Genomic DNA, 13,905 nt, shown 5'->3' on the forward strand with positions numbered 1-13,905 from the left:
TTTTAACTATGATGTAGTACAAGGAAACATTAATGCAATGAGTAAATGGTGTGATGACAACAATGTGGTCATAAATGATAAAAAATCTACATTTATTCAGTTTCATACACATCAAAAGAAAATAACCTCTACTCCACTTCTGAGGGTAAATGGCAAAATTTTAAGTTCTTCCACTGAAACAAAATTCCTGGGACTATATGTGCATGAATCATTATCGTGGGAAATTCATATTGATACTCTTTGTACCAAAGTGGCATCTGGATGTTACCTCCTTAGAAGGATCAAATCGCTCACAGCACGGCCCTTTCTGTCTACCATGCGTATATCCATCATAGTAGGCTGAAATATGGAATTGTGGTCTGGGGCCACTCTCAACACAGTATTAGGCTTTTTAGACTCCAGAAATGGGCCATTAGGATCATTCAAGGTATTTCTGGTAGAAGTAGCTGCCGGGAGCATTTTAAATCTCTGGGTATTCTTACATTACCATGTATAGTTTTTACATTTTCAACTATAGTTTTTATCTGTCAATACAAAAGCATGTTCGAGATTGGAGTAAATGGTGATATACATAATTACAACACGAGAGCATCTAAAAACTTCAGGATTGTCCCCCATAATCTAAACATGTATTGTAAAAACCCTGTCTATGCTGGAGTGAGTTTTTACAATGCATTGCCGAAAGAGTTAAGGGAAATATGCTCTATGAGCACCTTTAAGAAAAAACTGTACTTGTATCTAGTGAGCAATTCTTGTTATTCTGTTGATGAGTATATGTCATTGCATTTGAATTCCTAATTTTTACTTTCATTGTTTATGTTTTGTTTTGTGTTGTACATACTTGACTTGTTCTATACATGTTTTCCACATGTCCTGGAACCAACAAAGAATTATTATTATTATTATTATTACTACCTTGTAAGACACCTGATGTGACTTCAATTGCCGGGGAGGTAACACTGTCAAAAACAACTCTTTGAATCCGATCATGCAGGAAATGATTTATCCATGATATACTATTAATGCCTAACTCATACGATTTTAATTTCAAAATTAGCCTGCTATGAGACACCTTATCAGAAGCTTTCTTGAAATCAAGGAATATAAAATCCCCTGGAATATTATTTTCGCCACTAACTAAAATATCGTGGGAAGGGAGAGTAAGTCAAGTTTCACATGATTCATTCTTTTGAAAGCCATGCTGAACATTGGAATGTTATGTTCATTCACCTTTCTTGCAATGTCCTCATGTAGCATCAATGATTTTTTTTCTACACCAGTAGTATTTTAGTAACAATAACAGATGGTAAGGAAAATATTGAACACTTTAATTGTACTTTCAAGTTCTTTCAGATTAAATACAGCCCTGGATTACATATGGTTAAAAAATTGCTTTAAAAATGTATGTAAACAAAACAAAACTTGGATGAATATTTCTCGGGTTTCCAGCCGAGTGAGAAAATTCGTGGCTAAAGGTTCAATTAATTACATCCAACAAAGATTACAATATTGCAATCCAAATGGCCAATGATATGTTAAGCAGGGCTAGTGAATGGTTCAAATGCAATGAACTATACTTAAATGAGAGTAAAACCTTAAAATTCACCTTCGCACTAAAAGAAAAACACAATGAAATAGATTCAGTCAATGTCCTGTGTTTCGACCTAGACCAGAGGCTGTCTTGGGATACCCATATTGATAAATTATGTAATAAAATCAGTAGAGTTCCGTATCTTCTCAGAAAACTAAAACCTATTGTATCAAAGGCAGTATTGATGAATGTGCATTATGCATTTTTTCAAAGTCACATCTGTTACGGTATTATACTGTGTGATAATGCTCCCAAGGCAAGTAAGGTGCTCTTGTTACAAAAGAAAGCCATACGGACATTATTCAATTTAAAGCATAAGGATCACTGCAAGCCTTTCTTTCTGCATTCAGTAATTATGACTGTCTTTTCACTTTATATAAATGAGCTACTCAAATTTGCCAAAGATAACCTGAAAACTTTGATGTGTAGGTCTGATGTACATACACACCACACCAGGCATAAAGACGACCTGGACACACCATATTATAGATTGTCAAAGACAAAAAAAATTAAAAACATGGCTATCATAGCATTCAGCATACTGCCAAGGGATGTGAAATTAAAAACTTCAAATAACTTGATACAGTGTAAAATATATTTTTGAAGTTTGAATTATCCGTGTGGTTGCACTTCTGACTTATATGCATACAGTAACTTTCGGTGAAAGAATGACATACGTTTCCAGCAGTGAAATTAATTCGTGATTCGTCACAAAATCGTGAGCTGCATCACAAATATTCGGCTCACGAATCACCTCAACTAGTAAAAAAAGAGTCGACTCACGGTTCACGAATCATGAAAAAAAAATGATTCGAATCACAAATCACATTGTGTGATTTGCGAATCATGATTCGTGATTCATGAAGACGAATCATACCCATCCCTGTCTCCAACACATACGGAATTTCCACCACAGCTGGCCAGTCAACTACGTTGCCCTCTATTAGAAGATAAAAAAAGAGTCGTAGCCCATTTCCAAAATAACCTTCGTACGTAATTATTTGTAGTTCCTTCCGAATTTTCAGGAGAATATGCAATCTTTTTAATTAGTTATTTTCATTATGATTCTGTTACAATCATAAATTACGAAGGATATTATTTTCTACAGAGCCGTTGATGTCGGATATGAGGTGCTAAGATGTTTAAAGAGTACCTCTCTTCTTTATCGCCCACAAAAGCAACGTTTCAACCAAAGAAAGGCTGGAGAGAAAGCATCTTCCATTATTGGGGAAATAAAGGGACAACCATTATTATCCACATTCATTTTTATCCTACAACACACTTTTCACCATTTCTCAAGATATTTAGGTGAAATGTTGGTTCACCAGTGCGAATTCCCAAAAATGTGAATGTGAACCTTTGTGATAAACCTGTATCTTAACCTCATTTAGTTTTCGTTTTTTTTCCCATGTATTGAAAATTATGCAAAGTATTATTGATATAGAGAAAAGATTTTCTTAGTTTAATCACTAAAAATAAGTCACGCCATAATCTTAAATAAATATTAGCATGAAAAGGACAAAGCAAATAATTACTTTCAATTTATCAGTCTGCAGAGAAGATGAGAGACAATTTTATAAACATGACACCACCTCACAACCAGTAGGTAACAATGGCAGTGGTAATTCTTCGATTGAAACGTTGGCAGAGAGGTAGATGGAACGCCTAAACCTGACAGAAACCTGAGAAGAATTCAATTCGATCATTAATTAGTGTTTTTTCTCCCTTCTGTGCTGATATTTATTTGTCTTTGGCACACCTATTTCTAGTGGTAAAACTAAATAGATCTGTTTTCTATACAAGTATTTTAAATACGGTGAAGAATGAATCTGGAAAACTATAGAAGGCCATCGTATTGATGTAGAATTTTCAAGAGTTCACGAAAGTAAACCAACATTGCAAAGTTATAAATCTACATGATATTTAGAAAATAATGAGCTCAAACACGACATATTTCTGGCTTCATGTAAGTTTGTTAATAGTGTTTATAGTAGTTTAAAAGAAAAAAATATTAAAGCACTGCAGGAACATCCGGAAAACCCATCCCAAAGTTCCCTCTGAGAAAATGGCTTGGTGGTATAACTAACTAACACTCCTGACCGGCAATCGGGAGATCCGGGTTCAAATCCCGGTTAAGTCAAATATTCTTTCATGGCAAACTTCATCCATTGGTGTATTTAGAAAAAAATATTAAGTTCATAATTTCAGATTGACGTCATGTTTTTGCTTAATCTTTATCGAATATTAAGCAGATTGCTACTTTTAACCCCATGGAGATAAAATAATTAATTAAAACGCTGGTTTTTTGTTTAGCTTTCCCCAAAACGCAACTCTGGCTTTCTAACTTGGCTGCATGATTAGGGTTTAATTCTGGGATTAGCGAGGCAGGTATCTTTGGGTGACCAGAGTGGGAAGGGAGGCTTATCAGCAAAGTCTCACGGGAGCCAGGACAGAATAAACATATGTAGAGAAATTACAAACACCGCATTGCAGCCAATAAAATGTGGATAACAACCTTTCCCTATTCATTTCCACGATAATGGAAAATAATTCTGCTCTGCATCTCTCCAATTGGAAACTGTTGCCGGGAGAGATGCCTTCTCCACTTCCGCAAAACATTGAGAGGGGGTGGGGGTAGGTAAGAGTGAGATGGGTATGGCCTGGGAAGCGGGGGCAGGATAACGAGAGGTGCAGCGGTTGGGAGGTAAAGGGGGCTTCCAGTGTTGCCTGAGACTACGTTTGGGGGGCTTGTTTTTTCACTGTTGTTGAACTCAAGCTACATCACCCTAGAAAGGAAAGGGGGGGTGGGGGGGGGGAAACGATGAGAGAGGGGGGTTTGGGACGTGCAAGTTGGGTGTCACGAAGATCAGCAAAAGGCGGTGGGAGAGAGTAAACAAAGGATTTGAAAGAAATATCTCTCGGAATGGGGTAACGGGTAGGAGTGTCAAGAGAAAGATCATGGTTGGAGTTGGAAGTGCCTCTTCACTACCAGTAGCCTGAAAAATAATTTGGTGGTAAATAGCGCCCAATATTTAAGATATTTAGCTTGTTTATTCTGGAAAACAATGATATAGAGGAAAAGATATTAGCCAAAAAAATCGGCGATTTATTTTGCTTTTTGCTCTTCTCCATCACGCTTCCACCACGATGTCCAACATGCATAAATGGGAATCAAATTGTGAGTCTAGATCATAATTTCTTAATGAATGGATGATTATAGTCCCGGCCTCTTCTTCCTCTCTACTGTTTGTTGCTTTGTCAGTTAGCAGGGCAAGAAGCTTATGCGAAAACTTAATGCACAGGATCGTTAAATCCCCATTCAAATTGGCAATAGAGGAGCCATTTTGCCCTCAATATGGGCTCATGTATTAACTATGGCATCATCCGTGATATCCTTGCTACCTCTCCCCACCTCTCATCACTGATAACCCCAGTATTTCCCCCGACCTTACCCCCCTTAAAAATAACTTGAAGGACAAGAGTTAACAGGACTGAAGTTGCACTTTCGTTTTTATGAAAGCGCAACTTCAGTCCTGGTCCCAGCAGTTACAAAATGAACTTTATTACGAAGTTCCACAAATAAGCAATGGCATTTAGATGGATATACCCTACTCCAAGTTTTAATAATCACGCTGCTTACAAGTTCTTCTCGTGTACTGTGCCCAAGAGCGTCAATTATGGTTCTTCATTCAGTGTACATACAACATCATACAATAAGCTTCATTCCAGTGGAGTCATGGTGACCCACTCATAGCCACTCATAATTTGGACGTACAGTTATTCCTCTTCTTACACACATTCGATTTAAGAACTTTCAGAAATACGAGCATTCAAAAATTTCAAATTTTTATCTTTTTCCTTTCGCCTTTTGATTTTGCCGATGCTACGCGGTGTGGTGTAGAGGAACTCGCACTTTGGGCATAATCTGAACAAAGTATCATTGATTCCGGTGTGAATTTAGGAACTGTTCAGCATTTTGCCCGTTGTCCTTACAGCGGGGAGCTATTTTTTTTCGGCTATGGCTGCGTCGCACGCCCAGCTAGATCAGTACGTCACCATTGTGAGTTAGCAAACAATTGTGATGCATTGTTGCATTCTGCAGTATAATCGTACTCTTTGATTCCTGGCATACAGTCCGGCCGGCGAGAATTGTCCGATGACAGCACAATAGAAGGGGCAGAAAACCCTGCACCAGCATGGTTTCCAGCCAATCGCTGTCCCCCAAATGCACCTCACACCCTCGCCTAGTCATACAACATTGTCGCATGCATATGAAGCACTGAAACAAGCCTGAGCCACCAAAACAAGCCCTTTCTTCGAATCACCACTGAAACAAAGGATTCTTCCTTTGGATGATCCTTCACGCATCTCATATTCCCTCCTGGCTGCTTTCTTCACTGCTGCTTCTTTTGTTTACATGTGAGAGGTGGGCGTTTCCCTTTCTTACTTGGCAATCTTGCCCCCTACTCCGACCTAAACCATTCTGCCTGTCATCGGACAACTCTCAGCGGCCAGACTGTAGGTTTATCAACTTACGAACAAGGTCTTTGAATGCATCTAGTTCGTATATCAAAGACTTAATGTATTCAGGAAGATATAGACACTCAATAGCATCATGCCACATTCTTCTATTGAGAAACTTAAATGAATTTATATACATTTGCACGTAATTTAATCACGTTTATTGCATACTGTTTTTTTTCGGCGATTCCTAAAATAAAAGTTCATACGAACTTCATTATTACGAACCTCCAGTTTTTCGGTGCTGTGAACTTCGGCTTCTTGAACTTCATAATGAAGAGAGTCTACTGTATCATTCACGATTTCACATTTTGATGCACCAGCCAGAAGCCCTGATTCACCGTTGCTGCTTTCGCCAGAATAACTAATTCTGTTGACAAATATTTTGCCATTGTTTGTATGAAAGAATCCTATTTGCTCCTGGGGACGGAGCCCAAAGTTCATAATTTCAAAACATTTCGAAACTTTGTATTTTCGAATAGTGCCATGTAATTACCTTAGGCTTTTTGCCGGGAACGCAATTTCACCACATAATATCGAAATTTTCGTAATATCCTGCTTTGTATAGTCGAGAGTTTACTGAAATGGTTCCACTAAGTTAAGTCAAAAACATTTAACATAGTCAAAGGATCTGTGCCCTTTCCAACTCCCCCCCCCCCCTCACCTGCAAAGATAGCATTTGAAAGTGAGCTCATTTGAAAGTCCCTAAACAAGGCCACCAATCCGTCAAGTGTGTACGCTCTTCCACTAATCCATCTGTTTGCTCTCACAGCCAAATCAGCTAAGAAATTGCCCAAACAGAAGGTTATCTGCAATTACAACTACACCACACAGTAGTGCTGAGGCGAGTAGCAGCAATCTTCTGAATCATTACTTACTATAGGTCCACCCAATGAGAATGACTTTGTGGTGCTGCTTTGGCCATTTATGTTAGAGAAGGCACCATAGAAAATATAACTGGGTTTGCTTCATCAAATTTATTCCCCAAAGAAAAATTTCAAAGATATTTTATAGGACTTGAAAGGGCATTATGTATCATTATTACATGCAACTTAAATGTATCCATTAAAAGTCATTACAGCCAGAGATTATTCACACAAACAAAGTAAAAACCAATCTAATTAGGACATGCACCAAAGTTTAATAATTTCACATGCATTGGGAGTGGTTATGTCATTTCTTTTAACACGGTCCCAGTGGAGCTAACTCTCCCTTCCCTGACTGTTCAGACTGTGGTGGGACCCACAGTCTGTGGGTTGTGGGTACACTCCATCCTGACCCACCGCTGGGAGGGTCGCCTCTGGGCTCAGCTATTAGCCACTGCCCAGAGGTGGTGCCACACTTAGGGGATAGATGGGAGGGGGAAGTGGCGGAACATTCAGGCCCACTGCAGGTAGGGACCACGCCACACACCCTCTCACTATGCATGTCTCTCAAGAATGTGGCTGCCACGAGTTGTTGCAAGCTGAGGCCAGAGTCAGATGGAGTGCCAATTCCATTTTTTTCTGTGTTAGTCAGTATCCATTGTGAAGTGATGCCAGAGAGAGGGGATATGCAACTTAATGAATGTAAGAGTACCACACAAAGTTGCAAGTCGACCGTTTTCTTATGATCATCAGTGTGGACAAAGTGCCCCATTTTGCAGATCACCATCCAGTCTGGTGAGGACTGATGGGAGGGACACCCTGAAGTTTTGGTGGCACATTGTATGTTACCGTGCAAAGTATAAACACACCAAGTTTTACGTCTCTAACTTCCCATGCTGCTAAATGGCGACAGCCACAAAATGAAGCAAAATATGTAGTAAATAAGTCATGCAGGGAGAAACCAGCTGGTGGGCCTGCAGCGAATACGTTAATCAACAAATGAAGCATGGGCATGGCCAGCATTCATACTAGGATGTACCATGGGGGGTGGTAAGGCATCACATCTACCCAGTGGATTGTGGATGAAATAGTATACCAACAACTTCATTTTTAACGCAACAACCTCCTCCACCTCTTTCAGGCTACACCCATGACAAATCCAAATGGCTGTCCAAGCAAATCACCTTTCTCAACACGATCCCATCCAGGAAGCTCAGCCAGATTCACTTCTATTCCTTCAGACATAGTTGAAAGTAACATGACCAAAAGACGAACCTCTGACCACTGAGTGCTGTCTGGAGGAAGCAGATGACAGAAATACACACATATCTCAAGACGGTTACATACAGCCAAGTAAAATCGGCATTCTAGCAAGTAACGGATTATCTGAAATATAACATACATAATAAAGTTCTACAACAGATCTCTTTCGAGAAAAAGTGATATTCATTCACCATTTTAATGGAGAAAATGACACCGGCTATCAATAGCAGAATTGCAGGGTCTCTTACGACGACCTGATTCTTAGGAAAAGGAGAAAATATGAAATACTCTGGTCATCTAAGACTGCTAAGTCAGGACTTTGAACCAAAATTCCCACATGATTGGGTCATTTACAGCACCATGGACCACCAAAGCTTGTCCCCCTCCACCCTCAACCACTAACAATGGGGTGCTCTCATAAAATTAAAAAGGTAATTTTTTTACAAGTTTAGATAAGTAAGTTATAGTTATTAACGCATGCAAAATATGACTTTATAATTCTCAATATTCTTGTTGCTACATAGCTTCAAAGTTCGCAAAAATTACTAAATTCTTTTGCGCTACATAAATGCCCTGTAACGTCAGAATGCAAGCAGGGGCGGATACAGAAAAAACTCAAGGGGGGGGCGCAACATATCTTGAGTTGTCTTTACTTTTATCGTAATAAAAGATGATCAAGTCACAGGCAAAGTATATGAAAATTTTATTTAAAGTGATTATAAACATGTAAAACACAATGCCATCTTATGATATAAAAAGTTACAATTGTGGTTTTGCAATGTTCGGCAATACAGGTGGACCCGCAAGGGGGGGGCGCGCACCCCCTGCGCCCCCCATCTGTATCCGCCACTGAATGCAAGTAAGCAGACTCGCTCCATGGCAATAACAAAACAGTAACGATGATAACAAACATCTACGACGATTGATTCATAACATGAAGGGTGTGTGAAAAACAGATGTGAATAGTTTAAAAAATTTACGGTGCTTGTATTACGCAATGGGTGACTCGGACTTCGTAAAGATTCATTCTGGGAACATTCTGAAGGTAGATTTATTCATGGCCGCTTATTTCTTCTCCAGTAATGAAAATTTCTCAGCACGGAGTTGAGAAGCCACAAAATTGAAATGTAACATATATTAAATCAACTATCTCGCTCGCTAGTAATCTAAAGCTTGGTTTGTCATTTACTCATTGCTTTTAATGTTTACTCGGTGCAATATTGGAATATATGAAGTTAACGTTTTGGAGAAATACAACGGATCATATTTTACGGCGATTTATTTAGCATTCCTAAAGTCTGGAAGAGAGACATATGGTGTTTCAGCAGTTTGTTAGGTTCAAGAGGCCTATTACGAACGGCTCACCGCATGCGGTGAGATACCGCCTGCGGTATCATACCGGCCCAAAGCGCGTTTACCGCCCCCGAGCGATTACGAGTGGCCACCGGTCGGTATCATACCACGGCTTAGGGGTCGGTATGATACCACGGCCAGCTACCCCGGTGGTGAGATACCGACCCCCTAATGGCGGACGTCTGTTTACATTTTTCGGGTCGAGCTGGCGTTTTTAAAACAAAATATCCGACGATAGAAACTCGGAAGCTATCATATTTTGTGTTATTTATTATATTAATGTCTGAGTAAGCGTATAAAATATAAAACTGGAGCAGTTGAACAAAAAATTTATAATACCCATATAACAACGTTGTAGCCGTCTGAGCCACGGCCGTAGGAGATGGATACGTTGATTGTAAGTTGACCCTCATTCATTTATTTAATTAGAACAATTTGGATGTTTTTTAATGTCCGCTCTGTTTTTATATGCAAAAACATCTTCCATTTCTTCATAGGTGCCGGAAAATTCGTCGTTAAGGACTGCCTGTGCTTGTATTGTATGGTGATACAGCTGTTGCTCGCCGCTTGGAGATTTCTACGAACATCTTTTGTGGCAAAATATTATTTTTTTAACGTGACAACTTCTTGTATTGCAAGGTGAATACTACTTTTGCTCGCTGCTTGGAGATTTCTACGAACATCTTCTGTGCCAAAGTAGTGTTATTTTCAATGTTATAACTGCTTGAATTGTGAGGTGAATGTAACTTTTGCTCGCTGCTTGGAGATTTCTACGAACATCTTTTGTTTCAAAATAGTGTTATTTTCAATGTGACAACTACCGTTAATCACAGTACCAGTGGTTGTAATGCACAAAGTTTGACGAGGTTGACAAACATCTGCCAAGAGCTGTAGTTATCACTGTTCCATTGTGGTTGGTTTTTAAACAGTGGTTTACGCTATCGAGAAGTGTCTGATAGTAATGTAAAGATTGTCAGTGGCGTTTATACCTTCGTCATTCACCGCAGAGATAACATTTCACGATCAAGCTATCAAGTTCAAAGCCATGTGTGAAATTTGTTTATACTAGTATATCAATTTCGTACCAAGGAGTTGTAGTGAGAAAAGTCACCTGTGCCACTTGCGTATGATAATGTGAGGCCTAAAATCAGTGATTAAATAGTTGTTTTCATCATAGCGAGCTCTTGATTGTAATGTTTACGTGATGAATATAAGAATGGTAGTGACTTCCAGTTTTTGATGATCGTATTTGCCTATTTACCATTATTTATAATGGTGTGAGCTTGTATCGATTGTGGATTTTACCTGAAATATTGAAATAAGTTGTAGCCTGTGTGTGTGATTGCCGCGGAACCGATTCGCGATCTCACATGTTTATTGTGGGCAGACTGTTTTGCTGTGGTTGTGTACCCGTGATTAAACCAAAGAAATGGTGAAACTCTGTCACATTATATTGAAATAAAATTTTATTGTAACCAGAAGTGAATATCTTGTGTTTTTTAATTCTCCATTGCTTTTCATAGATAACAGCCAAAAAGTTATTTTTCATTATTTTTAAAAGTGCCTTTCTTGGTCTCTGAATTTGCATTAGGTTTCCAAACCCCGTTACTAACACGAAAGGAATGCAGAGCAACAGATATTTTGTCATTTCACAGATGTTGAGTGTCATATTGTCTGTGATTAAGGCTCTCCAGCTAAGTATTCGTGGTGGATTTTCATATATTTTTTAAGAATGGACATTTCGGTCAAAGCTCTAATGGAATTGGTGGTTCACCTTGCCCGTTGGCCCTAAAAGTACTTCTATCGTAATTTTTCGATGGTCTGCCATGCAATTTGTCACTACCTGCGTCTGCTCATACGTGATTTTTTGATATCTTCCGCAAGTCACTGCTAATTATTGTTTTAATTCAACTTTTTATCCTATAAGTAAGAATTGAGGAGCAAAATTCGTTCATTTGTCAAACTTTTAAGGTGAATTAACGAAGAACACATCCTTATTAATCCATAAATACCACTAATTGTCTTTATCGACTGCCAACAACTCTTGCCGAAATATTCGTCTGCTAGGAACAGTTGCCGCGGAATTGGAACACCGCACGCCCTTGCCATTGGCTACACCATTTTCGGGCTGAAGGAGCTCAGAATTTTTCATACAAACGTCACTTCCGCCGCATCGCTCCTTACCGACCCCCTGACACGTACTCACCGCCCGGCAGTGACTTTCCGACCGTCCCATTCGTAATCGCAAGGGACGGTATGATACCGTATACCGAACGAAAACTCCGCCCCGCGGTAGCGTACCGCCCGCTCGTTCGTAATAGGCCCCCAAGTGTTAATAAATTTGAGCGTTTGGACTTTTGGGGCTAAGGTGCACCAGAACATTAAGTAAGAACAATAATCTCACACTGTGGAAATCGCCGTGGATGAGGAGGATGAAAAAGTAATAAGCACTATTTGTCGAGATTGTGCTGGATCTTTCATTAAGCATACATTCTTTAAACCTGTCAATTATTCAGGATAAATATTTCATATGACTGATGATAGAATTAACAAATAAAAAAATTAATTGTATAGAGAGATACAAAGGTTTTTCTAAAACTGGGACAAATAGTCTATTGGCACCACGTAAACCTATTGTTTGAACTGGACTTTGATGTCATGCTCAGCCAACATGGCGATGGGTCGTTTTTAGCGCAAGATTAGGTAATATACAATATTCAAATTGGAATTTTACGAATAATAAGTTAGAGAAGAACAGCTTTCACTGTAATTTTCAGCGGGAAGGATATTTTTTTATTGAACAAATAATCATTCATTTTCAGTGGAATTCCCCATTGTCACTAAGAAGATAAAGGGCAAAATTTCTTAGGTCTACACACTGCATTCATGGAAAAAGGGTAAGGTCTAGCACCCCAGAAGCTTTCTAGATGCTTTACACAAACTTATGATCTCATTGCTTGATATACCTTTAGAGTAAATAAATGATAGAGCATCTCAAATATTTTGGACACTGGAAGGCAACCATAACAGTTGCGGTAGTTAAGGCTTTTCAACCACTAGTCTCCATTATTATCCCGAGGAGGCGCAGCTACTCCAACTTTAAATTGTCTGACATGATGGAATTCTCTCAGGTAAAAAATTCCGGAGGTAAACTAGTCCCCCATTCGGATCTCCGGGCGGGGACTACCCGAGAGGGTACATCGGTCAATTGTGACAAAGTTATGAGGATAGGTACATGGAACGTGAGATCACTCAGAACTTGCGGTAAGCTAGAAGACCTTAAAGTGGAAATGGAAAGACTGAATATCGACGTGCTAGGAATCAGCGAAATGAAACGGCCTGAGGAGGGAGACTTTTGGAGTGGAAGCTATAGGATTATACACATAGGATCCCTGAACGGTAATGCTGGGGTTGGGATAATGCTCAGGAAGAGTGCCGGAATGGGTGTGAAAAGCTTCCTACAGTACAATGAAAGGATAGTTATAGTGAAGATAGAGACTAAGCCGGTAGATACCGTAGTGGTACAGGTCTACATGCCTACGACAGACTACGAGGATGAAGAAGTTGAAGACGTCTACAATGATATAAAGGAAGTAATCAAAAACGTAAGGGGTGAAGAAAACCTTATTGTTTTAGGTGATTGGAAAGCTGTCGTCGGCGAAGGCCAGGATGGAAGAATAACTGGAAAATATTGATTAGGAAATAGAAATGAAAGAGGAGAAAGGCTGCTAGAGTTCTGCACAGAACACAAATTAGTGGTTGCCAACACTCTATTTAAGAATCACATGCGAAGAAGATACACATGGAAAATGCCAGGAGACAAAAGAAGATTTCAACTAGACTATATTTTAGTGAAGCAGAGGTTTAGAAACCAGATAAAGGACTGTAAAAGCTACCCGGGGGCAGATATCGACAGTGATCATAATCTAGTGATGATGAAATGCCATCTGAAATTCAAGAAATTGAAGAAATCAGCAAAGAACACCAGGCAATTAGAGAAACTTAAGGAGCCAAAAAATCAACAGGCCTTTCAAGAAGAAATGGAGCGCAAGATAGGACTAGATCAGTCTGAAAACTCAGTTGAGAATAACTGGGCTACCATAAAAAGTGGATTTCAGGAGGCCGCTAGAGGAGTTCTAGGGAGAAGAAAATGTGTTCAGAAAAAGCCATGGATCACGGATGAAATCCTAGACCTCATTAAAGAACGGAGAAAGTAGAAGAATACGAATACTGTGGAAGGACAGGCTTGCTACAAGAGAATAAGGAAGGAGATTTGCCGCCAAGCGAGGAAAGCCAGAGAAGCGTGGATGA

At 39.3% G+C, this 13,905-nt stretch overlaps 1 protein-coding gene across 3 annotated transcripts in view; it reads right to left on the reverse strand.

Moving 5' to 3' along the window:
* Positions 1–13,905, reverse strand: part of LOC124164869 — a 104,040-nt gene that overhangs the window by 63,765 nt on the left and 26,370 nt on the right. For 2 of the 3 annotated variants that reach the window (XM_046542086.1, XM_046542085.1), the window contains one exon: positions 8,163–8,364. The exons of the other annotated variant lie outside the window; for it this stretch is intronic. In XM_046542086.1, the coding sequence (XP_046398042.1) occupies positions 8,163–8,364 (202 nt within the window). The remainder of the gene's footprint in view (positions 1–8,162; positions 8,365–13,905) is intronic. 3 annotated transcript variants of the gene reach the window in all.

This window comes from Ischnura elegans, chromosome 9 (assembly GCF_921293095.1).
Source record: "Ischnura elegans chromosome 9, ioIscEleg1.1, whole genome shotgun sequence".
Taxonomy (NCBI): Eukaryota; Metazoa; Arthropoda; class Insecta; order Odonata; family Coenagrionidae; genus Ischnura; species Ischnura elegans.